Source organism: Dermacentor silvarum, chromosome 1, assembly GCF_013339745.2.
Source record: "Dermacentor silvarum isolate Dsil-2018 chromosome 1, BIME_Dsil_1.4, whole genome shotgun sequence".
NCBI classification, from domain to species: Eukaryota; Metazoa; Arthropoda; class Arachnida; order Ixodida; family Ixodidae; genus Dermacentor; species Dermacentor silvarum.
The window spans coordinates 30,534,271-30,560,158 of record NC_051154.1 but is presented as its reverse complement, the minus strand read 5'-3'; the positions used below and the strand labels follow the sequence as shown (position 1 = coordinate 30,560,158).

The following is a 25,888-nucleotide window of genomic DNA, read 5'->3' as shown; positions in this document are numbered from 1 at the left end:
AAGAGAGCTTACAGTGCTACTTTATTCAGTACAGAACAAGCTGTAGCGAAGCAGGATGCACATTTTTTTTTTTTTTTCATGCATGCGTATTGGCTGCAACAAAGTATGTGTATATCATAGATATATATATATATATATATATATATATATAAATTGAGAGTCTGCTAGCATCCAGTAGTTGAACAGGCACTTAGAGGTTGAGGACGCCTGTACGAAAGAAACGATGCTTTATTTCCTATGTTTCAGCCGGGGTCCAGCCTTCGTCGGGAAGGGCTGGACCCCGGCCTTCTCTGACATATATATATGTCTATATATAACTAACGAGAAGAAAGGGCACCGAGGGGGCCCGATTTTTATTAGTAATATCATAAGAAGCCAACAAACAGTGACACCAAGGATAGCATAGACGAAATTATCAGCAGTTCTTAATTGAATTAAAGAAATTATAAATAAATGGAGATGAAAGTGGCCAAAAAAACTGGCCATCTACGAAACTATGTAACGTAATAGTTAATACATAATATAACATAATACAAAACCACGTCTTCGCATTACGCGTGCGATGCTCTTACCAATTGAGCTACCGCTGCGCCGTGTTCCCATCTACTTTCAGGGGTATTTATGGTTATCTTTTAGAACTAACCCTGGCATTGTTAGCCACCACCATCCCTCATGGCCTTGGCAGCGGATGTGGAACATCCTTTCCGCCGCAGGCGTCATGTCTACATTAACTTTTTCGGTGAAGGCAACTCAATAAATCCACACATGCTACCCGAAGGCATCAAAAGCTGCCGGATTCGAGACCCTCACTATTTGAGTCTCCCACTATGGCATGCCTCATAACCATATCGTGGTTTTGGCGCGTAGAGCCACAGAAATTTAATTTTAACACACACGTACATACATACATCATACATACGTACATGATACATACATACATACATACATACATACATACATACATACATACATACATACGTACGTACATACATATACATGCATATGCATACACACACACACACATATACATACATACATACATACATACATACATACATACATACATACATACATACATACATACATACATACATACATACATACATACATATTTCTATCGGTCTGGTAATGCATGCTTTTATGTCCAGTAGAAACCTGTGAACATTGGATTTGCTTTGGCTCTGTGATACTATATTCACCCTCTCCTTTCATATGGTTATTTCCAAAGTGGGGAAATGCATTTAGATTGAAATCAAGTGAAACAGTATTACAAAATCTTATGAACAAATAAAATTTTCATCTGATCTGCAGTGACCTTGTTTACCTTGTCAGTTCAGTTGAAACAAACAAAAACACTACTTAGTATCAGCGTCACAACTACCTGATGCGTAAACTCAGACATACAGAGGGAACTTCGCTAGCTTGCATACTAAGAAGTTCAGGAGTAATGTTTGATTGACAATGAGGCACTGAATAGCATTTTTGTTGCTTATTCATATTGCCCACTTATCTTGCGCTCAAGACATTTGAGAGCAAACTATGTGAAGAGGAATTGTGAGACTATGTGCACCCGGCTGTTGAAGGTATTGCAGGTTTCAGGCAAGTGATAAGTGTGGAATGGAACAAGGTCTTACAGTCAAATCCTTGTGACAAAGAACATAGCCTACCATGCAACTGCAAATCAGGTGCACTGGAATACATGCTGCATGCTTGTGTATGGCCGAAATGCATTTATTGGACAGGTGCTGGTTAGAGACCTTAGTAACTGATTTCTGGGAAAAGATCTCCCTGTGTATTATTTTCAGGTGGCAAGCATTTATCTGATGCGATGTTGACAGTGCCATGCATAGGTTGTTTCGCTGGAAGTTGCTATAATGAGCTTCTCCTATAGCAGACACTTTTTGCAGAACAAATGCAATTTGTTGTAGTTAGCTTGATTATGTGTGCAATGTGTCAATTACTGCAGTGGTTGCTGCATGGGTCACTGCTTGGAGGAAAAAAATAAAATCTTTGCTGGAATGTGAGCACTAGCATTGTCATGATTGGTTTCTTCCTCTGATACAAGCAGGGGGCAAGTTCAGTGGTCAGCGAATGCTTGGTGGCGGTGATGATCTTGTCGGTCTTGGCTCTCTAGAGAAGAGTGCCTTATCACTAGCAGCATCAGCCACCTACCTGAAAGAAAAGTTCAGAAAGACTATGATATGACTGACATCTTGTGTGGGCATGGCGATATTTTTTTTTTTTTTTTTGGCTGATGCAATCAAGAAACTTTTTGGAAGGAGCTGGGCATGGGGGGCAGGTGCATACAGGGGCTGCGAACAGCTACGTTGTGAACATTTTTTTTTTTTTTCCAACAAACATGCACTGAAAATTTGAAAGCTTATATAAATTTTACTTTCTGACTGTGAACATGTTAATCATAATATCTGCTCAATTTAGTTTGTTTTTGTCATTAAACCTGCACACAGATTGCATTGAAGATGTGATAATGGAAATAAGTTTTTTGTTATAACCACCACTTTGCATAAATGGGATTTCTATATGGGGTCTAAACAGTATCCTCAGTTTCCTTTAGTATCTGCATTTTCTGTAGTATTTTTGTGTCATTCAGTTTTTATTTTTATGTAGCAGCTATGAGATGTGGTCCTTAGTGATACTGCACATTGGGTGGTTGTGCTGCCTGACCGTATGGTGACTCAAATGTTATTTAAACGCTGGAACAGTGTTTCATGAGTGATTACTGATTTGTTTAGTCAGGCTTTTGCAATGCAGTAAAAATTGATATATTTTTTTTTCTTCAGCTAATCATGCTCTAGTATTCAAGTATGCTGGCTTTGAAAACATCAAGTATTACCACTATTGGGATGCCAAAAATCGTTGCCTTGACTTTAATGCCATGATTGAAGATCTGCAGGTACAGTCACCATGCTCGCTTCTTTATTGTTTGAACACAAGTGCTTTATATGCTTGGCTTCAATGCAAACCAAGATCACGTATCTGCAGCAGTAACATGATTTTGTGGTATAAAAATATTTGGCAGTAGCTAGCATTGAAGAAGGGAGGGTGTGGTTCTGTGATGCCAAATTAAAAGATTTCCCACTAATTTTAGCTGCCTTTTCTGGTGTTTAGTGGAAAAATCGTTCTTTTGCAGGTGGCAGGTTTTTTAGTGGTTTTCAGACCATATTAGCTTCTCAAATGGCAGTAAAAGAATTTGTAATTTTTTTATACTGATTGGTGCTTTGGATACAGTAAACACACTGCTTATCCATGCCCTTACAGGTAATTAGGGGAATAATCACCATGGACGTACCCAGGAATTATGCTCGGGAGGGGTTTTGTGGGGACAGTGGTGGCCATTTTGAAATATTCACTTACTTTTGCGTGTGAATCAAGCACATTGCTGTCGTAGAATAGCATAAACATATATATTTTGACATACACATACAGTAGAACCCCGCTGTTACGTTCCCGGGTGCTGCGTTTTCCCGGCTGTTACGTCGTTTTCGGCCGGTCCCGGCACAGCTCCCATAGAACCCAACGCATTGGTAACCCCGCTGTTACGTCGCAACTGTGGGACCGTTCCCGCATCATACGTTGCGAACTGCCACACGGCGCCGGCCCGAGCGGCCATTTTGACTTTTCATGTCGCTTGGCTTGGTTGCTTGACGATGGCATTGGCCGCCCAAAGTGCTGGGGGCGACATTTATTACGTATTTTCGGTTTCCGCCAGCAAAAGTATGGCCTTTGATATCCGCTTTTGCTATCTAAAGATGATGTCTATGACGCGTTGCGGCCCTAAAATTGGTTTTGGCTCATAAATGTTCCGTATAAAGTCCAAGGGCGATAACGCCGTCACCGCGCGCCGTATGCTTTCTTTCGCGCGCGAGACGCAGTCGTCGGCTCACCTCGCACGCTTTCACTCGCACATACAGCATACGTCGCCGCGCGCCGTATGCTTTATGTGCGAGTGAAAGCGTGCGAGGGAGCGCGACGTATGCTGTATGTGCGAGTGAAAGCGTGCGAGGGAAGCCGCGCGGCCGTATGCTGAATGTGCGAGTGAAAGCTTGCGAGGGGAGCCGACGACCGCGTCTCGCGCGCGAAAGAAAAGCAGGGAGGAAGCGCGCCTCCTTCCGTTGCGCTCGAGGCACCAGCGAGGGGGGGGGGGGGGGGGGGGTAGCAGGCAGCGTTGTGCTCTGGCATCATACTGCGCGGCGGTCTCGCGGGCCGTATCTTGAAAGCGATCTGCGTGGGGGCAGATTCTACGCAGTGTAGGTGCGTCGGCGGCTCGTGGCTTTGTGCGTGCTGCGTGTTCTCGGCGCTCAGTTTGGGTTGAAGCGATAGACAACAGCACGAAGGTCACTTCGCTCGCTTCTGCAGCGACGCTTAACTGCACGTGTCCGCGCTCATCGAGTGTGATGTATTCATGTTTGCCTGTGGGCGCTGACACCATGTTTGTTAATTAGTTAATAACCGAATGTTTACAAGTTTATACAGACGATAAAACTACTATTCTTACTTTGTATAGCTCATCGCAATCGATACTTCGGCTGTCGGGCGAAACTACTTTTTGTCGCACGTAAGAATTAAAATAATACTGTGTGCAGTTCAACACTACTCCCATTTCTCAATTTTTCTTGTTTCCTGGCTCTTGCGTTTCCCGGCTCTTACGTTATTTTTTTATGGTCCCGTGAAAGACGTAACAGCGGGGTTCTACTGTATAATGACATCTATGTATGTTGTGGTAAACAGTATATCACCGCAATGATAATTTCAGGGTTGTCAGAACCCTAGCCCTCCCCCTGGTTATGGCCGTGATAATCGCCATTGAAGGATATGTTTCTTCACAATTCTTCCTCCATGCCTTTCTTGAACAAAAGCCGCAGAATGTTCAGCAGTTCTGACTAAGGGCATTTTTGCACGCTGTGTTTTATTTTATTTCTTTCCTCCCTCTTCCCCTCCACCTCTTTTTTTCACGCACGTGTATGTGTGTACATTAACTCTTTTCTTACTGGGCCTGAGAAAATCAATCAATTTGATTGGCTGCATTTTGACACTTTGTTAAACACTGCCATTGGAAATATTCCACGAGTAACGCCATTCACTGTATGAAATGAAGACTGCAGTGTAATTATTGGTCAGATTTGGCAATATTTGGTGCACTTGGGATCGAGTTTTGAAAAATAATAGTTTGACAGGAGGTATCGTCAAAACTGCCCTCCAGTGCTCCTAGCATTTTGTCAATGAAGCAATGCCAATAAGTCCAGTAAATTGTGTTCCAGTAATTTTTTAGCTTTAATGCATAAAAAGATGTTTTGTTAAAAAAGTAAGTATAACAATAGTGCATTTTTACCACAAGATTTGACAGCGCTTATCTCAAAACTGGTGCAAGTTTCAAAATTCATTCTAAGCGGATGTGCCTTGTGAAATCACTGGCTTCAATTCATGTGTTGGGTATGTGTGGTGAAGTAATTAGTTAGAAAATTGAACTAATCAACATTTTAATTCAAATATGCATTTTGATTTTCAGTGTAAGTAATGTGGGCCTCGTCGAATAATCGAGTTCAATGAGTAGAGCTGTGCTATATGCCACGAGCAATTTTTTAAAATTCTGTTAACAGAAAATGCACCCGGTATGTGAATTCGTGAGTAGAACTTCGGCAAAATCCCTGTAAGCAATGCAACATTTTCATGTAAACTCCGAGGTAATAGTATATCATATTTGTCCGCTTCAGACTCTGTAATGTATACAACTTGCCGAATTGTGATATGTTTTTGGTGCAGAGCTTGTATAGTTGTAAACATTGTGCTACAATTTTGTTTTGTTTATCAATTTTAGTCAATTTTCATTCAAAAAGTTTCAGGTCCTAAATAAAAATCTTGCTTGCTACGAAAGCTTCAAATTTGCTTTCACTCTCAAACGCAACATATTTCATTTGAATCGATTGAGCACTTGTCTGATGAGAGCATTTCTTTTGAATGCTCTTATTGAATGCCCTGTCTGATGTATTTGAATAGGGAAAGTTGGCCCCAATCTTCTTAATGAATGGTGTTGTTTTATTAACAGTTTAAGGGAAACAACTTTGTCTCATGGTGCTGAAATTGATGCTGTGAACTTGGGCTTTCATCTTGCAATGGTTTCAGCGATATTGTTCAGTTAAGCCATAAATAACTTGCACAAAAGTGACTTGCCTCTATTCCTGTTCCACATTTGGCATGTAGCTGAAAAAGCACCAATCAAACAATTTTTTATTGATCTTTGTAATCTTTTTATTATATCTATTTTAACATTATGCACATGCAACATAATGTGCTTTTGTTGTGTAGAAGTATTTAATAGAGGTTATGTTTTCAATTCAGTGTAGTATGTGTTGCACAAATATTTACAATTTCTTTAATATGTGCTAAATTTGTTACATTGAAGAATACCTGAATTCGAGTTTTTTCTTTGAGCATTTTGATGAGCTGTGGCAGATGATGCAGTTATTTTTTTTTTCCACTCTAGTTTTACTATGATGTCCTGCTAAAATAATCTAAAAAACATTTAATACAGTAATGTGGTTTTTGTGTTACAGTTCTGGTCATAGTTGTAGTTGTAAGTAAATGCTGCTGAAATTTCTTTTCAGATCATTTGGCATGCTTGTATTCAATAAAACTTGTGTTTATGCATGGTGTACTGATATCAGGCGTTTAAGCATGGGTTTTTGATAGAATATGCCTGAATAAATGAGATGAGTTGAAGATGCTGGAGTTGACTCAGCTAGAATAGTGCAGCTACAGTACATAAAATAACCTTTTCTATAAATTTCTGACATGCCAGCAGAGAAGACTGAAGAGGCAGTCATGAGGTAGACAGAGCCACATTTGTCTGCACATCAACATTAGCACTAATACATGATTGTCATCATTGTCACTCTTGATCACTACCCACCGTGGTGGTGTAGTGGCTTTGATGTTGTGCCGCTATGCCCGACGGCACGGGATCCCATCCCAGCCGCCGCAGCTGCATTTCAAGGGGGGCAAAATGCAAGAATGCCCTTTTACTTTGCATTGGGTGCACGTGAAAGGACCCCAGGCGGTTAAAATTATTCTGGAGTCCCCCACTATGGCGTGCCTCCTAATAATATTGTGGTTTTAGCATGCAAAACCACAGATTTATTGTTTTTTGCTCACTAGCCATATACATAGTGAAGTTTGTCTGTAGGTATCGGGATGTTGAATGGCCTATAGAGGCATATTACTTCTGTCACTTAAGAGTGGCCTTTTTTTTTTTTTTTAACATATCAGTTTGTAAAATCTGGTGCCCTTTCTTTTTCTTATTGATGTGTGCAGAATGCACCTGAAGACTCTGTTGTTGTGCTGCATGCCTGTGCGCACAACCCAACTGGCATCGATCCTACAGAGGACCAGTGGAAGAAGATTGCTGAAGTCATGAAGGTTTGGCACCTTCTTTATTAACTCCTGCATAAAATTACCTGGTGTAGTCAAGTGTAACATAATTTGAATATATAAGTAGCAGTTACTGTTAAAGTATAACTGTTGCTGTAAAACTGTGGAGTATGGTGTTCACATCATTTTTGTGGCAACTTGCAAATGTTGGTACAGTGTGGTAAAGTTTGATGAGAGCAAAAAGCTTTACCCTTATTATTTGTAGTTTTCAGGCATATTGCAAGGCATGAAGTCTATTTCACCGCTCATTCCCATATTGTGGGAAGCATTTATGAAAAGTATAATCAGTGACTTGTACTAATACCATTGTAGAGCTGCGTATAAAATTCCTCTTTCCTGTGGGTACTCTTACATTGTGCAGACAGGAGTGGATGAAAAAAGTTGTCTGTGTCACTGCAAGTGGGCTTGTGTCCGTCAGCAACTAGGCCTGTTACTATTGGCATAAGTTTTGTCATGGACTGTGCCATTTCCGTGGTTGATGGCTGCAGTGTGAGTGGTATGTCATCATCAGAGTCTGCGTTTGAAACAGCATAAGCATTGCACATGAGCTCCTTGTCGGTCTGCACCTTGCTTTAAAATTTGGCAGGTGTGTTGCTTATATTTTGTTGTAGGCAGATCCATTAGTTTTTATTGCTAGTATAAGATGGCAGAACAACTGAGAAATGTGGTCTCTTAATCAGAAAGTGTTGTAACCAGGGTGGCAAACCGAAAAATGTACTGGTTTGGTTTGGTTTGGGTTCGGATTCAGCGAGCTTCGATTTCGTTCCAATTCAGTTCTGGTTCAGATAAATACAAATTTATAACTGTTTGCGATCTGGTTTGCAATGCTGGACCAGTTAGTGCAAACTGGTTCAGCACAGTAAACCTTATCCTGGTATGGTGAAATGCTACAGAGTGCTATCGACTTGTCCACATGGCACATGCACAGTCTTTGTCAGGAGGTGGAAGAAATGAGCTTTCTGGCACATGAGAGGCAGAAATCAATGTTTCTTACATGAATATCAATGAAGTTTAATATTGTGCAGCCACAGCAGCCATACACATAAAGACAGTCATCTTAGGCACTGTTGTCGCGAGAGGGCGTGGCACGCGGCCTAGTGCCTCGATGCGTCCTCCCTCTTTCCTGCCTTTCTTTTGAAATATTGTTATCCAAGCAATAGAAATTTATAGGGGTGGTCAAATACCAATATTTTCAAATCAAATCGCGATTACAAGTATTTGAGAAAAACGATCGTCCAATATCGATAGAATATTGAGTATATCCAATTTCAAAAAAAAGTGAAAGTGAAAATTTTACGGGGCCTGTTCGACAACAAAAGGTTTGTTTGCCGTGCCGCTAACGTGGTCGCGCCTTTAATTCTGGTGCTGTAGATACCATAAGTGGCTCCAAAGAAATCAACCTCTCTCTTCCTACGTCGGAGCTGTCTCCATTAGCGTCTGGAATATGCAGAAATGAAACAAGTGATCGCTTACTTAAATTCCGATGGCACTTCTTTACTCGTGAATTGCATTTCACTGAAACCCTGAACCGCCGTTATCAGGTATCGTTTTCTCAACGTAGAAAACAATTTACTGCATGCAATCCTTGCACTTCTAGAGGTATTTTGCATGAAAGAATTCTTACAGTGAGTTGATCCTTTTAGAACCGTACTGCAACACTATCGGAGGTATACTCTTGCAGGTCAAGACACTTCTGCGTCGTCTTTCACAAGTAAATTCGTCCTCTGGGATCATAGCCTCTTCACTGTTTTCAGTAATCACACTGAGAGAAAAAGAAAAAGGAAAACACGGCAAACTCACTAAAGTTAGTTTTGTGAAACGTAAACGTGCTCCCTGCGGCCCCGCATTTGTTTGGGAGACTAAAAGTTACAGCGCTTTGTCACTAATGACAAAGCGCTGTAAGTGCGCCCCTGTAAGTGCGCCCCCTGGGCAGTGCTGGTTTCCCATAGTGTTCATTGAAAAAGCAAAGGGCAATACTATAGTGCTGCGTATCATTTTGACGGAATCTAAACATGACGAGATTGGTCAAATAATAAACTTGTCTAAATCGAACACAGCAATTTCATAGGATGCCTAAGACGAGACATGCTTACTCAACGGCTGGTAATTGTGCAGAAGTGACCTCCTTTGTGTGTTTGTTCAGGTACTCGATCTTCTGCACAAGCAAATATTTAACAACTTCGAATAGTGTGTTCTCTAATTGAGGCTTCAATTCATATTAAGATTTTGAATATTTGCAGACACCTAGTAAACAGTAAGAGTCATCCGACACGTATAAGTGCACGGATTTGTAAATGCATATTCTCATGGTCATAACGAAATTATCAAAATGTTTCTTTTTTTTTTTTTCATAATTATCAGATTGCAACTAAGCAACATAACATTGCCAACTTGAGGATTCAGCATAGATCCAGGCGTTGAGATGCCAACAACGTGAACAGTCGCAGCGTGGTAATGCTGGGACCCTTTTTTTTTTTTCTTTTAAGAATGAGTAACAATGAGCAATGATGTTTTTCTCAACAACGTGGAGTTTATGAATGGATTGTGTAGATACGGAGAACATTTTGTGTACATATCAAAGACAGAGTTAATTAGTGAGAACGCCTGTATCTGCATCGAGTGGCCTAGCTTTCATGCTTTGACAGCGTCACTGTCAGCTAATTTTTGTTCTGCTTCAAGTAATTACTAGTGAACTGGTGGTGAGCGAACTGTAGCATATGATACAGCACAAGATCACATTGTATTGCATAAATTACAACTCCAAACTTCTAGTCTGTAGCAATACCCCCAAATTGGGGGTCTTTAAGGTAATGAAGTGTAAAAAGAAGCCAGCAAGTGCTTTTCTGCTCAGTTTACTGCTCTTTTCTTAAATAAAAGCAGATGACGACATTGGTGCTTCTGAACCATGAATAAGGACAGTTCATGCTAAATAGCACTACTTCCTACGCAACTGCATGTGGCATGGAGTCTTGCACTGACTAAGCACTGATAAAAAAGTCCAAATCATGCATATTGTGCTCTGGGAATGATTTCCAGAAATCGAAAAGTGCCGTACCCTGCTTGGAGGCGCCGAACGTGCATTGAACCATGGCATGCAATGAGCACATTTCCCATGCACTGAGAAGGTGATGGCATCCATAAGTGACTGCAGTGTTATTCTATTTCATTCTTAGAAAAAGCTGTGCTGGTGAACTACTATAATTAGTTTTCCCATTCTCTCTCCTGAAGGGCACCGTCTTTTTTGCGCTCCGTGTCCAGGCGTGGGCATTTTGTGGTGAATCTAGTAATTGTAGTAGCCAGCTAGAAGTTTGGAGGAGTGCCCTGGAACTTTTATCTAAATCTTGATAACCTTCACTGGTGCAAGGGGGGGGGGGGGGGGGGGGCAGCATTTAAGTCAAAATAATTTATTCTCTCTTCAAGGAAGAGTTTCTCTATGCCATGACAAAAACACCGCAGCCAGCAGCCTCAAAGTTGCCAAAGTTTTTTACAGCTCTGATTTCACACTGAAAAATGCTTAATTGCAATAATAGCTTGACTGTTGCTATAGCTTGCTGCCAAAAAAAACTATAGCTTCCTGCCAAAAAAATGTTTTGGCAGGAAGAAAAGGTAAACTTTCAACTTCTTCAAATTACCTTTGCAGATGTTTGTTTTTGATATATTTACAGTTGCTGGCAATGGTTATGTTGGGCATCAAATTATTAAGCATCCTGGTAGTCACTTGGATTGTTGTGTAGCAGTGACACAGTTTCTTTGAGTTCGTGGGAGTTTTAATAACTCTTTACTCAAAGGCCATCAGAATTTTCCCATGTGATGGAACTGTTCAGCACTGCTGCTCATCACTCTCTTTTGATCACTTCCTTTGCGCTGTTTTTATTGTTTTAGACATTTTATTTATTTACTAATTTATTTTGTTGTTGTTTCTTGAAATCTAAGCTCTTCTTCAGTCGTTGGTCGATCTCTGTTATATTGTTCTTTCCTTCCTCTTTCCTTCCCTTTCTGTGTGTTTTTATCTCCTCCTTCCTGAAAAGCAGGCAGGCATATTGTGGCAGTTGCCAGCCTGCTCCTTACTTTATTTTTTTCTTTTAATTGTTTATATACAGGGTGTTTCAGCGAACACTTTCAAAAATTCTTAAAGGTTGCCTGTGGCAGATAACACAATTCTAGTTAATGAGCTGGTCTACTCGAAGAGGCGGACAATACTTGCACAAGAAATTGAAATGCTTCGTCGAATAATTAACAAAAATTCACAAATTAAATTTTAAACTAATTACCTTACCTCGAACCTATGATTTCAGGAGGCACTCGCCTCCTGAAATCATAGGTTCACGGCATTGAAATATCTCTATCTCAGCTATTAATGAACCAATTTGAAAAATTCTTGTGGTAGAACGCTCCTTAGAGGGCACGTAACAACTTCCAGCATATAACCAAAATTTGCTAGGTGGCCTGGTGAGGGGTCCTTTAAATGCTATGAGCAAGAATTGGAACAGAGAAAGTAAACAGCTGGAAAAATGCAGTGGCGAGTAGAACAAGCCTAACAAGCATAGTGATTTGCAACTGGTCATATCTAAATTATGTTTACAGATGTATGTTAATGCAAATAGGGAGCGCGTTCATGAGGTGGTGTCATTTTTTATAAGATATAAAGATAATGTGTTTTGAAAACATAAAAAATAGATTGCATGGGCTTCTTTACGCCCCCCCCCCCCCCCCTCCACCCATTTTGCCATGCCTTGTACCATTGCCACTGTATGGTTGAAAGTTGACTAACCATGAAGAGTTCACTTTTGCTGTAAATTTTACAGGCCCGAAAGCTGTTCCCTTTTTTTGACTGTGCTTACCAAGGATTTGCTTCTGGAAACCTGGAAAAAGACAGCTGGGCTATACGGTACTTTGTTTCTCAAGGCTTTGAACTCGTTTGTGCACAGTCGTTTGCCAAGAACTTTGGTTTGTACAGTGAGTATGCGCTAACCTTGTGCATTTTTCTGTTCGACAAGTGTTTGTTACTTTGTGTTCTGGCATCTCAAGCATTGCATTTTGCAATAATCTATTTCATCATTGTAGCTATATTTGCTGCAAAATAATCTCACTAGTAGCAGGAGAGAGAAGCTCAGTACTAAAATATAGGGAGACGCCTAAGCTTTGCCTTTAAAGGGCCCCTCACCAGGTCTGGCTATTTTGAGCTGGCAAGCGCAGCGCACACATTGTGCACTAACGATCGTGTCTGCTAAGTATTACATCGCTACGCACTGCGAAAAGAGCTGAAATTTCAAAGCAAACGCTGTTTGCCCTTCTCCTTGCGGGCACCGTGCTCCCAGCCGGAGAGTTGACGTATATGTGCAAATGGGGGGGCGCCTATGTACATGTGTCTGCTGTGACGTCACTCTCAGTGACACGCTACTTCGAGAATTATATTCAAGGCAACAGCTGTTATTTGGTAATCTGTTTCTTCAGTAGATGAATTAAAGTTGAGAGAAATAATAAAACCTACAAACCGATTGCCTGCGTGTTTTCGTTTTACTTCGTACCATAGCAAGAGAGATTTACTTCCGTTTTGTCTGCTTGTTCCCATGTCATGCAGTCGCATGCGCACAGAGCAAAACTCTGTCATTTTCTACCATGTTCCAGTGCGGCGATCATGCTCTTTCATCCTCTCATGCCTGCTTCAATGCTCGTGATGGTGGCACTGATCAGGTGTTCTCGTGCATAGCACGCAAAGTCATCCGCTGCACGAAACGAGACAAATGCAACAGCTCGCGTGTGAGAGAGAGAGAAAAAAAGAAGGCGGGGCCCGTGACGTATGTGTCATGCGATCATCCAGCTCCAATAGGGGAGAACGCAGGGAAGGAATTTCGCTTGCGGAGGCTATCGGGGCAAGTGGAGAGTGTCCTTGTTGGCAGTGATGCTCGCCTCCTGAAATCATGGGTTCGTGGCACTGAAATATTTATATCTTGGCTATTAAAGGGACGCTGAACCGCCCCTCAGGCTTGTTGAAATAACTTAGTCCGTGGGTAGCATACGCTGCTCTGAACAACTCAGCCAAGTTTTGCTGTCGTATGCGGTGTGTGGAGCCTGCAAGCGGAGCGCAAAGTCACCTTTCTCTCAAATGCTCTCTTTTTAAACAGAACCCTGCTCCTCACTCTCTTCTGGACACTTTATTTCATAATAAAGCAGATTCCCATACACGGCTGCTATTGGTAGCTGCGCTCGCTATGCAGTGTAGATTACCATGACCGCCGCAGGGTGCCGCCATGAGTCCACTGGCTAACCGCACTGCGGCTCGCTGAGGGCAACCGCGTTTGGCTTACGTTTAGCACATCGTACGCACCAAAATCGGAAGTCGGGGCGTTTACGTTAACATCCAAAATGAAATTTGAACTGCGTTTAGAAGGCAGAGTGTTGTGGCCATGCCGCACTCCTCTGTAGCCTTCGCAGTGCAAGGCATTGAAGAAGGAACGGGAGCACAGCGGAGGCCATGTTTGATTACCAATAACTCCGCTTCTGCTGAACTCATTGAAGTACTTTTTGCGGCAAAGTATTTCTGAAATAGCCTATTTTCACTTCAGATGCATTTCTCCACTTCGATAAAAAGTGGCTCAGGGCCCTTTTAATGAACTAATTTGAAAAATCATTGTGGTAGAACGCTCCCAAGAGGGAGGGGCACGTAACAACTTGCAGCGTATAACGAAAATTTGCTATGTGGCCTGGTGAGGGGTCATTTAAGAGTAGAACGTAATAGCATCCAAAGATCCCTGACTGCTTCTCGCGCTTCCCGGAAACTGCAGCCTATGTAGCCATAATGTTTACCAGGAAACGCTGATGGTGAATGCTATGCACGAAGGTGAGCTTTTTGGTTCTTTTTTCTTTCTTTCCCCCGGCCGGCCGGCCCGCACTGTGGATACAGCGGCGCCACACTATGATTCGTAGAAAGCACGGGGCGTGTGCCACTCTGTGATTGGTACAAACGCGATACGCGCCTTGCTGGGATTGCTAGCGAATTTTCGCTCACGCTCAACGCCCTTGGCGCTGTGCTTACTATGTAATGGGGCCCTTAAATCTATTGCTTTAACAAAGTGTACAGCACAAGTGTGGTGGGTTTGGCCAAGGGTAATTCATAGCAACAAATGTGTACAGCATGGTAGACGAGGGCATGTGTTCTCATCTTCTTCCACAGTGTGCCCATTCATGGTTATGAATTACCGACTTGCCCAAGCCTCTACAGATGTAAAAGGTTCTGGGTGCTTTAATCTTGTGCTTTTAGTTACAATATTTTACAGCTGATTAGATATGTTGGTAGTGAATATTCACAACTTTCACGGCCTATAGGTGCTGCGGTTATACATCCAACATGGTGGTTGTTGAGACGATCATGATGCTGGCGGAATGTGTACGTTTGCAGAAGACCAGAGTTCTTTGTGCCGCAATTCCCCTTTAGTGTATGTTATTGCGTAGGCAGGGATGCGATGAGATTTTGTCATAACTGAAGACATCTTGGGTACATGAAATACACCCACATGAACCACTTAAATGCATAAAATTGTAAATACTGCAAATGCAGCAGCCTGTCAGGTTGATAGCACGAAATCATTGATGAGAGTTTTTCGCAAAGCATGAAATGATCATGCATACGGCTCAGTAAAGTGAGAAAAATTGTTAGAGATGTGCTTTATTATGTTTTGTCTGCAGTGTACTCTACAGCGTAAGGTTTTAATTCACTTCTGTCTTGGTCGAGGGCTGTCAAATCCGGCTTGTTTTGTATTATGAGCTTCAAAATGAAGAGGAACAGGACGAAGTGGAGTTTGCACGTGTGTAAGCAAACATAGTCAAAGAATTGTGTTTTGCACTTCACGACCAAACAGAAAGAGCGCTTCCAGAGACATACCCGAATACTGGTGATGTGCTTTTATTGAGTTCCCTTGATCAGGAAACGGGGGAGAACTCAGACAAGAAGTCATGCAGTAGCGAACAAAATCAGCGGAAGATAAACATAATCATTTTTAAGAAATGTATCCTCTCTTTTTGATTCTACATTTCCGGTGTTTGAGGAATTCGAGGGAAAAAATCATGGGCAGGGATGACAGAAAGAGTGCCATCAGCAAAGCAAACCAGACAAAAGACAGGGATATAGCGACTGCGGAAGATGTGAAGGTCAGGGATTATAAGAAAGGTATACTTTCCAGGCGCTTGAGACTGAATAATGCGACGACTATTTTGAACATGGGCCTTTCGTGATGCATCTTAGGCACGCTGCGTCTAGCAGCCACGTGCATCTTTTTGCTGTCTCACACAATCAATAAGAACTCTTTCTTGGCGATTTAGTGCATAAACCTATATCTGCTTTCCATGAATATCCCACACTTCTACTTTGGAACGGCATTGATAGGCTTGTTTCCCGCTGTTCTTTCTCTGCCTGAAAATGTAGCAGGTGCACGTCCCGCCAAGACCGATCATCTTATCACTGGTTCATGAGCAAACCGCGTGGTTTCACCACCGTCGTGAAAGTTGCAAATATCAGCAGGTGCCACTAAGGTTAGGCTGGACAACATGTGTGCCTTTAATTCCATATGGATTTTTTTATGTGTCTTACTTTTCAGATGAACGAATTGGCAACCTCTTGCTTGTTATTGATGACAAGGAAGCCCTAACAAATGTCCTGGCTCAAATAACATTGCTTGTGCGTGGGAATTATTCGAACCCTCCCAATCATGGTGCCCGCATTGTCTCTAAGGTTCTCAACACACCGGCATATTTTGAGGAATGGTGAGCATAGGAACTTGCGCTACTTTATTCTTTTGTGCCGAAACTGCATGGAGCAAGTAAAGTTAGGCATGGGATAATGGCAGTGGTGCACTACAGCATCCTGCTTTTGTTTGTTTCATATAAAACAGTGAAATGTTATGCTACTGGATGTATTGGCAAGTATGGATTACAAAAAACAAGATGTGGTTTGACCTCGCATCAAGTTCAAGTGAATGGCAGGCAAAAGTTCACCTTTATAAACCAACTGCTGTGTGAGGGCTGTTGCCCTGAAATTGGGTGTTAAGAGTAACAAGTTGTGTTGCTTAAGCCAAAAACACGTTCATGATTACAGCTGGAACAAAAGCCCCATTGCAGGAGCTTTTGTGTAGGTACCTAGGCATTTCATTGAAAGCAAAAGTAGTGAGCTTTTGCATTAATAGCCTGTGTAAACATTTAAAGGATACCTTACCAGATTTGGGCATTGCAAAAAAAGAAAAGAAATCCGCTTCCATTCCACCCTGTGAAAGTGGACGCACAACGAAGCTGTTGCTGACGTTATACAAGCACCACCACGTGACGTACACTTGCGTGCACACATACGTCATGTTTGCATGCACGTGTGTGGTAGCGCAGCATACATCCTCATTCTTCTAGGCCCCCTGCCATTGAACTAATTGAATTTTTCAAAGTAAATTGCGTCAGACAATTTGTAAAGTACGACTTACACACAAGCTGCAGACATGATAGTTTCAGGTTGTAATTCGAATATACGAGAAAACATATTTCTGTTACGCAAAAAAACTCAAAGCCCTTTTCCAGCTGCCGTTTGAGGTCTGTCTGAGTGACCATGGCCGCTAGGTGGCGGTACTGTTTTTGGCTGAGCACAGAACGAGCCTGCGAGAAATTCTGACCAACTAGAGGCTAACAGCTTTGCTGTAAAATGAAAAAGCAAGTGCAATGCATTGATCATATGTTGACAGCCATGTCTGCAAAGTGTTACTTTGGTGTATGGTGCAAAGGTGATGTATAGTGCAAATGAAAGCCTGTACGCCCTCCTCCTCAAAAGATCCTGTCTTCCTGCCAGCAAAGACGTCGCAGTTTGCATGCGATGCATTGCGCTTTCAGCACACAGATGGCCAGCAGCAGTGCAAGCAGCTTAGGAATTCCTATGAAATGCAGCGCCTAAGAGTGCCACTGAAAATGCATCACACAACGAGAAAAGTTGAGGAAAAAAGAGAGGGGGTTGTGACATAAACCTAGGGTTCTTGGATTTCAGGTAAAACCCGATAACTCCCGAACTTTGCACCCAGAACAAAATTTCTGAAAATAGAGTTCAACCTGATTTCTCCCTGAAGTATGCCCTTTTGTAAACAATAAACACAAATGGGGTCGTTACAAAACTAATGAACGCTGCCCATCTTTTGTGAGTGAGGGGTCAAATTTATTAAATTATTATAAGTAATATGTAATTATGGTATATGCCTCGTTTTCTCTTAATGCTCAAGCGAAAACCTGCATGAATAATATAAAAATGCAATATATTCAGCACCCGCCGAAGTTCAGTGAACGAAAGCTTGTTGCTTTTCTTAGTAGCAGCGTTTACATGAATTCCACACTGGCGCACTGCATCGCATAAATGTAAACTGCGGTAATGCACTAGGAAACGAATTAACGCAGTGCTGACGTTTCTCTGTATTGCGAATGGTAGCCGTGACGTTGAGAGGATGCAGCTACGTTATGTTCACAGAAGGGTGGCTGATTCGTCTAATTGGTGTTCCATTAGTTCTGTGGCAAGAGCATGTTTTTGAACTGGTAAAACAGGACAACAGACGGACGAGAGGCCCAACAGGTCCTCCCCTAGGATGGACATAGAAATTCCCCCAATCCATATAATACTGTATGTCAACAAGGGCTTCTAAGATACAGAAAAGCATCACATCTCCGTGAAGCATGCCCATGTGCAGTACTTTTTGTACTTTTTCCTTTGTTAAAAAAGTGATCAGAACTAAGTAAAGAAGGGATCACTAAGTCAATACCTATGTAATGCTTTTGTTAACATGGTTTTGTTTTAAATGTAATAATATCTGACAATGGGGGGGGGGATTTGTAGAGATGAGTATGTCACATGATTTGCGAGCAGCTGTCTTCTCCATTACATGTTCCTGCAAATGATTTTGCTTGTTTTAATAAAATGTGTGCATCCAAAAGGAGGCTATTACTTGTTTTAATAGTTTGTAAAAGTTACCGGAAAAATTGAGAGCAGTGGGATGAAAGACAACAATATCCCTGGTTTCTCCCCAGTGTTCCCGCCAAACAACAAAACTTCCTCCTCGGTCTTCCCCGTTAAAAATACCCCCGCCCCCCCTCCCTGAATTGAAAAAAATATATGAGACTTGAAAATGAAGGACCCTACACTCTTGGCTCTCATGAGGGAGAAGGCAGGGGAGGAACATTGCTTGCAGATGCTGATTGAGGCAATGGAAGAGAGCCTGTATGGTAGCGAGGGTAGCTTGTTTCCTTGCACCATCACCTCACGACATTTCATTTGTTTCTGTGTCAAGCATTACTATTTTTTTTTTTTTTATTCTTGCAGTATAATACTCGCTGGATGGTTCTTTACAACTTTATAACCAGAATTTACAATGGGGCATAGTGAGGGGCCTTTTAAGAGTGACATGCATATTAAGGGGATTGATCAACTGAAACCCGTTTCTAGATAATATCTGCGAAAATAACAATTGCAGTTTACTGCACTTCATACACTATATACAGGCATCCTTGATAAGTGTGTTACTGGTTACAAGATGGCGAGTCGGGCTAGTTGGTTGATGTTCATAATGGACAGATCTTGAAGCACACCAGCACACTCTGTCCTGTCTGCTTCTTCGTTCGCTTTTTGTGTGTGTGCTTCAGGATTTGTCCATTATGAACAGCTCTTGTTCTACAGAAGTCACCATAGACATATTCAGTCCTTTGTCCCATTTTGTGACCAATCTACGAATGCCATCCATGTAAAGTTTCTAAGATTGGGTTTTGAACCATTGTCAGATGGCAGTCTGCAATATCTGATTCACACCTCTGACCTTTCAACGCCTTCTTTAGAACTTGCAATGTTGAAGGCCATGGCTGTAGAGAAGGTGTTGCAACATTCCCAATGATGAGGAGTAGTCGAACAAGGAGTGTCGCTTTAAGCCAACGTTTCGATAAGGGGATTTGTCTTCATCAGGGCAGCAATTGCTTTCCTTAGCAGCATTTTTATGTATGCGTAGCTTATTCTACCCCACTCTCAATGGGGGAGGAGTAGGAGAATAGGCCACACTTTGCCCTGGCCTATAAACTTCTCCAGTAAACTGTTGCACATGTGCACTAAAGTTGAAGGCATCACATTCAGCTTGTTCTTTCAGCGATTGCTCTGCAGTCAGCTTACAGAGCGCTGCAAGTCACGTGCCCGGTGCATATTAATTTGGTGTTCCCTTTAATAAGAGTGGACCATATTGTAAATCTCTATTCCCAAGTACCAAAGTTAAAATAGCTCTTTTTATGCAATAAGGGTAGACTCCTGAGCATGTGCAGCACTTGGTTTCCTTGCGCAAAATTTGGGAGCATTAAACTTGATAAAGTTTCTAATATTCAATATTCAATTCGATATTTGTCTTTTTTTTTTTTTTTCTCCATCACTCAGTTTTACTCAAAATCTACCATTCAGTATTTGCACACTCGTAATTTTCAGCTTCCCGTTTGACTTGGTTATACTACTGAGATTCTGACATTCTACTACTGACAGTCTACTGCCGAGATTCTACTGACAGTCTAAAATTAACAAGATTTTTTTTTTTTTAGTTGTGGTATAGCACACTGGAGCAGGCTGCTGTGTAGTTTACCATAATTGATACCATAATATTTCTGTATAGGCTTGATATTTGCTATTTATTACATGAAATAGTCTATAGACACTTCCCATGGCGGCTTAGTGGCTATGGCATTACGCTGTTAAGCTCGAGGTTGCAGGATCAAATCCCAGTCCCAGTGGCCAGATTTCAATGGGGGCAAAATGAAAGAATGGCCATTTACCGTGCATTGGGTGCATATTAAAGAACACCAGGTGGTCAAAATTAATTCGGAGTCCCCCACTACGGCGTCCCTATGGCGGCCACGCCACGCCCTGGCCTATTCTCCTCTTCCTCCCCCATTGAGGGTGAGGGAGAGTGAGCTAAGTGTACACCCGTGAGCAAAAGTATACGGACCACAGGGTCACCGAAAAAACTGAATTTCTTCATAATTAACACACATAAACTGAAATTGACAAGTACACTGGAAAGTTCGCAATGCCAAGTTTGGACTGCAGTACTAAATTTCAAGTTTCATTCGCAGGCACTTGAAAAAATGGGCTTTTTCGCACAAACCGTGGTCTGTATACTTTTGCTCACGGGTGTACATAAAAACACTACTAAGGAAAGCAATTGCTTCCCTGACATAGACAAGTCCCCTTGTTGAAACATTGGCCTAAAGTGACATTCCTTGTTCAACTACTACTTATCATTTCAAGCCTCCATCTTCCTTTTAACTTCTGTCTTGTTAACATTTCCCAGTGGAATCTTTGGAATAATTCTTGAACATCACATGCAATATGTGAACAGGCATTATCTTGCAACACAATTACCCCAGAAGTCAATAAACCAGATCTCTTGTTTTTATGGATGTCTGAAAATGGGTCAAACTCGCACAGCAGCGTTCGACATTAAGGGTTTCTCCTAGTTTTTTGAAGTCTATTATTAGTGGACTCTCGACCATTTTCTGAAATGAAGATCCTTGTACCATGGCCGTATGCGTCGATGGCACAGAAAGCCACGAAAGCCTTGTTGCACTATCTCAAGTCGACAGGTCTTGGCGACCGTCTGTAGACTTCGTGCGAAGTTTCTTTGTGCGCGAAACTGTGCTCTCTCTATTTCTTTCTCTCTCTTTTCATCCCTATACCCCCTTTCCCCAGTGCAGGGTAGCAAACCGGACGTGCGTCGGGTTAACCTCCATGCCTTTCCTCTCTTCTATTTCTCTCTCTCTCTATTAGTCCATGGCATTCGAAGAACATCGAAGCATACTGGAAGAGTTTGCACTTGGTTCAAAACAGTGACGCCAGTATTCATCCTTATCAACAACACGCAAAACAGATGTCATCCCCCTCAACGGGTTACCGTTACAAATGTTCAAGGGAGCACACCATACACTCCAACTTCTGTCCCTCTGTCAACATCCTGGGAATCTTCTGTGCATGCACTTCGTGATACCCGAGACCTGTCACAATCTTGTGGGCAGTTCTGTAACCCATGTTCAATTTTTCTGTTATGCAATCAATGCTGCGGTATCTGTCTGCACAAATAGCGTCATTCTCCTTTAACAATTGTCCTCTGTGGAAACAACCTGAACTTGAGCAGGACGATAATAATCGCTTGTTCATTCATGTCTTTCTCTAAATATTCTTTCCCATCCATCTGCTCTTGTTTCCTAGGCACAAGCATCGCCATACACTTCTTTCAATGCTTCAGTTGGTTGACAACCTTTCGCACTGAAGAACTTATTACAGCATGTTGATCTTTGGATATGTTGTGTCTGTGGAATCCATTATCCATGGTTATTCCTGCGAAGACAAAAATCATTGCCAATTTATATATACTGTACATGAACAAGGACATATGCCATGATATAGTACAGCTACATATTCCTTTCGTCACACCATATTGCCGTTATGGTCAACAATCAGGTTCCACTTGATCACGCCATATAATTATTTCCAGACCTGATTTCAAATGCTGTGTGTCTGTCTTCATTAATTGACTCAGGTTTAATCATTGGTAAGCAGGAGGCCGCATACACTGTTAATATTATCAGATGGAAATGTCACATCACCTCGATATAGGCCATGCTGCAAGTCCACCTCCACTGTCCATTGAAGGTGCTTGAGAACTGATTGGAGGTTGTGGACTTAGTGACTCCAATTTCTATGATAATTATTCATAAGGTAATGTTCTGCTTGCATATATTTCCAGTATAGCATAGCTGTAACACTTGCTCAGTCATGCATTACGTACATGTTCTTAGTAACATTAAACACATATAGTTTATATATAGACTGCTTTTGAAAGCAAACTTTACATTTGCAGAACATTGTTATTGGAGAAATAAAAAAAGAAAGTGAGGGCAGGAACCTAGCAAAAGTATTTTTGCATGACATTTCTATTTGGGATACTCATTGCTCAGTGCTATAGAAGTTCTGTTCTAGAACAGAAGATATGCAGACTTTTGAAGAGACGCTAACTGTTTGTCGCTTGCACAAGGGTGGCTAAGATATTTTGATGCGTACTGGTACATCTTAACATACTGTGATAGAACTTGCAAGTGACAACAAATGATGCTATGTCACCTTGGCCAATCAGACGTGCAGACTGTAAAAGGAGCTGGGGTAGGCATGGCGGGAGAGGGGGAGAAGGGGAACAGGGTGTTTTCCTTCAGCTCTCAGTTTGTTAGAGGGTGTGTTAATAGTTTGTTTGTTTGTTTTTTCGGTGTTGGTTCCCCTCATAACTTGTATTTCAAATGTTTGGTATCTTTTTGCAGGAAAAGTCACATTCAGACTATGGCAAGCCGAATAATTTCAATGCGGAAAGCCCTTCAGGATAAGCTGCATGAACTAGGAACACCAGGAAGCTGGGAGCACATCACGAAACAGATTGGGATGTTCTCGTACACTGGGCTAAACCGTAAGTGGCAAATATCTGCAGTATTTTGTGTGGAAGGTTCAGTGAGAATTGTCAGTGTTTCTTTGTTATGAAGGGAGCCTGAGAGCCAACCACAAGGCAGTGCAAGTTGGACAATTGTAATTAATGATCTTGACTTTTGCACTATGTAGACACACAACTGTTAGAGCGTGGGAAATAAATAACACAGTGCATTTTTAAAAGTAACGGTATCAATAGCATGCGCGCACCGGCTTGCAAATTCATCTTTGAAAATGTCATTTTTCAAAAAAGCTGAAATTCCTCATAGGCATTGGAGCACTGTCTGGAATTTAGAGGTTATTTGTGTAGAACACACGTAAGCATAGGTGTGCCTCTTGATTTTTAGTTTACCTAATTCCTACGTTGGAAGGGTATTTTGATGTTTTTTCATGGCATTTGTGTTCCTTAAGCTTCTGTGGGTATATTGTTATGAATAAGTGGATAATGCAGAAGTTGTAGAATGGCTGTGCACCTGTTAAAAGTACTGTGACAGAATGAATAATTTAAAGAGCATTGATTAACTAACTTTTAGACAGGTGTGTAACAGCTTTCTAATGTTTAATAAGACTTAATTAGGATTTAGTAATGTAGATGTGCATCATTAGATTCATGTGGTACAATATGTGCATACAGATAAACCATTTCGTACATAATATGTGTATGTGTATACAGTATGTGTATCTTTTTTTTTCTTCTTATTTTCCTTCTTGTTCTTTTTTTAATGCAACTATTTGCTGCTTTGTCGAAGTACAATCACAATGAAACTGCCATTTCAACTTGTGTCCCATACCTCTTGCACTCTATATTGTGGACTCGCACAAACTGCCATATAAAGCCATTGCAGACTCCACCACATTATACCCACACAGTATTAAAAGCCAGAGCAGTCATTGCATAATCAAGATACAACCAGCAGCATGGGTTTCTTCATTGAAAGTAAAGAAAAGCTGTAGAAGGCAATAAGTCCAGCCTGATGAATCTTTACACAAAAGTTCACTCTTGGGAGGAGTGAGGGAGGTTCTTGAGGGTTTTTATGCATATCCATGTTGCATAGTTGGGTCTCAGTCTTTTTACTCAGCTTGATGAATGACACATTTTGTCATTTTTATTTCTCTCTCTCTCTCTCTACAGAGCAGCAAGTGCAGCACCTTGTGCAAAACTACCATGTATACTTGCCGAAAGATGGCCGCATCAGTATTTGTGGTCTGAACACTGGCAATGTGGAGTATGTTGCTAAGGCCATCCACGATGCAGTCACAAAGTTTCCCCAAAGCTAATCGACTGGCTAGTGTCATGAAAGAAATAGCGAAGGTTGTAGAAACACTCAGCCAAGTACTGAATGTGTATGGACTTTAGTCTTTAATCATCCTTTTTAGCAAGTAATTGTTATTTTGTGTTCAAGCTCGTATTTTTATAGAGCTTAAGCCTTTGAAGACTAGTTTTATTGTGACTGTTTTGAAATTGATCTGATGCTGCTAAGTGCAAAGCAGTTTAAGCATGAAGATGGTTGTAAAGAAGAACATGTTTTTTGTGCACTGATTATACCCCAGGCACAAAAAAGTATTTTTTGTTTCTGAGATAGTGAATTTACACTAGGCATACTGTTTAGATTTTTGAAATGGGCAATTCATCAGCTATCTATCTTGAGTGCACATGTTTTTATCTTATTCTACCACAGCATATGCACTGAATTGCCAAAGATGTATCTTTTGAAATAATTGTTTTTGTCTTGTTAATATTAAATTTGCTAAAAATCCAAAAATGCCTTTGTTCCTCTCTTTCACATTACAAAATATGTCTGAGCTCTATTTGTTGGACTCGTTCATTTATGGCAATTAGAGAAACTTTAGTATGGTGGAGACAGAATAATGTGGCTGGAAAAAGATTTCTGTCCAGGCTTCTTCTTTGCGCCTGCTTTTCTAGCACAATATTCTGCCTTTTCTTACCATGTACATACTATAAAAGCCCGGATAATATACGTAAATATTGTTGGTCCAGTCTGTGTACAAAAGTAACAAATTTAAATGTGACCACATGAAAACACATCCTTGCACCGCAAGAATGAAGAATGGATTTTTTTTTTTTTTTTTTTGTGGAATACCGAAAGAAAGGAATGCAAAGAATGGAATGCAAGTTGGCCACAAGAAAGTGTCTACTTTGGGCATCGCCCCCCGTGGTGGCGTAGTGGTTTTGGGGTTGCGTTTGCAAAGCCTGAATGTGTGAGATTGAATCCCAGCCACAGCGGCCGCATTTCAATAGGAATGAAATGCAAAAACGCCTGGGTACTGTGCATTGAGTGCACATTAAAGAATCCCAGGTGGTCAAAATTAACCCAGAGTCCCCCACTACGGCGTGCCTCATAATTGTGGTTTTGGCACGTAAAACCCCAGAAGTTATAGTCTGTAGAGTGTGCGTCAAAGTGTGCTATTGGCAATGGTATTGGTACTGATGTCTTGACAGAAGGTTCATGCAGAGGTTAGACAGGCAGCCAAAAATTGCTCTTTTTATAATGGTGGTAGGAAAACAACTTTGGTAGAGGAACAACTTTGTATCAGATATGCATGCAACATGTGATTGAGCATGCAGTCACTAAAAGCAGTAACCTAAGCACTTTTTTCTTTGATGTGCTGCTGTATCACTCAGTAGTTTTTAAGGCTTTTATGCCAACATGAGCATCATGCACAGTGGTCCCAAGAAGCATGGGTGTATCACATGTACTTTTAATCTGCAGAGTGTGGCATCATGGAGCCACAGTTGTTCTATCTTCTGAGCGCTTATTAGATTATGATCTTTGATCTTTTATGATTAGACTAGGATCTTTAATGAAGAGACAACTATTACATGGTATCAATTCAACAACAAGCCATATATAAATGCCTCGGCATATACATAAATGAAAGAAATACTTACTGAAGCACCCACTAAGATAATCTGAA

At 41.4% G+C, this 25,888-nt stretch overlaps 1 protein-coding gene across 2 annotated transcripts in view; it reads left to right on the top strand.

The window, feature by feature from the left end:
- Positions 1 to 24,714, top strand: part of LOC119459165 (aspartate aminotransferase, cytoplasmic-like) — a 35,283-nt gene extending 10,569 nt beyond the window's left edge. For both annotated transcript variants that reach the window (XM_037720992.2, XM_037720999.2), the window contains exons 4-9: positions 2,802 to 2,914; positions 7,330 to 7,434; positions 12,252 to 12,402; positions 16,041 to 16,206; positions 22,792 to 22,934; positions 24,084 to 24,714. In XM_037720992.2, coding sequence (XP_037576920.1) covers positions 2,802 to 2,914; positions 7,330 to 7,434; positions 12,252 to 12,402; positions 16,041 to 16,206; positions 22,792 to 22,934; positions 24,084 to 24,229 — 824 coding nt within the window. In that variant the 3' untranslated portion in view covers positions 24,230 to 24,714. The remainder of the gene's footprint in view (positions 1 to 2,801; positions 2,915 to 7,329; positions 7,435 to 12,251; positions 12,403 to 16,040; positions 16,207 to 22,791; positions 22,935 to 24,083) is intronic.
- The last annotated feature ends 1,174 nt before the right edge of the window (positions 24,715 to 25,888 follow it).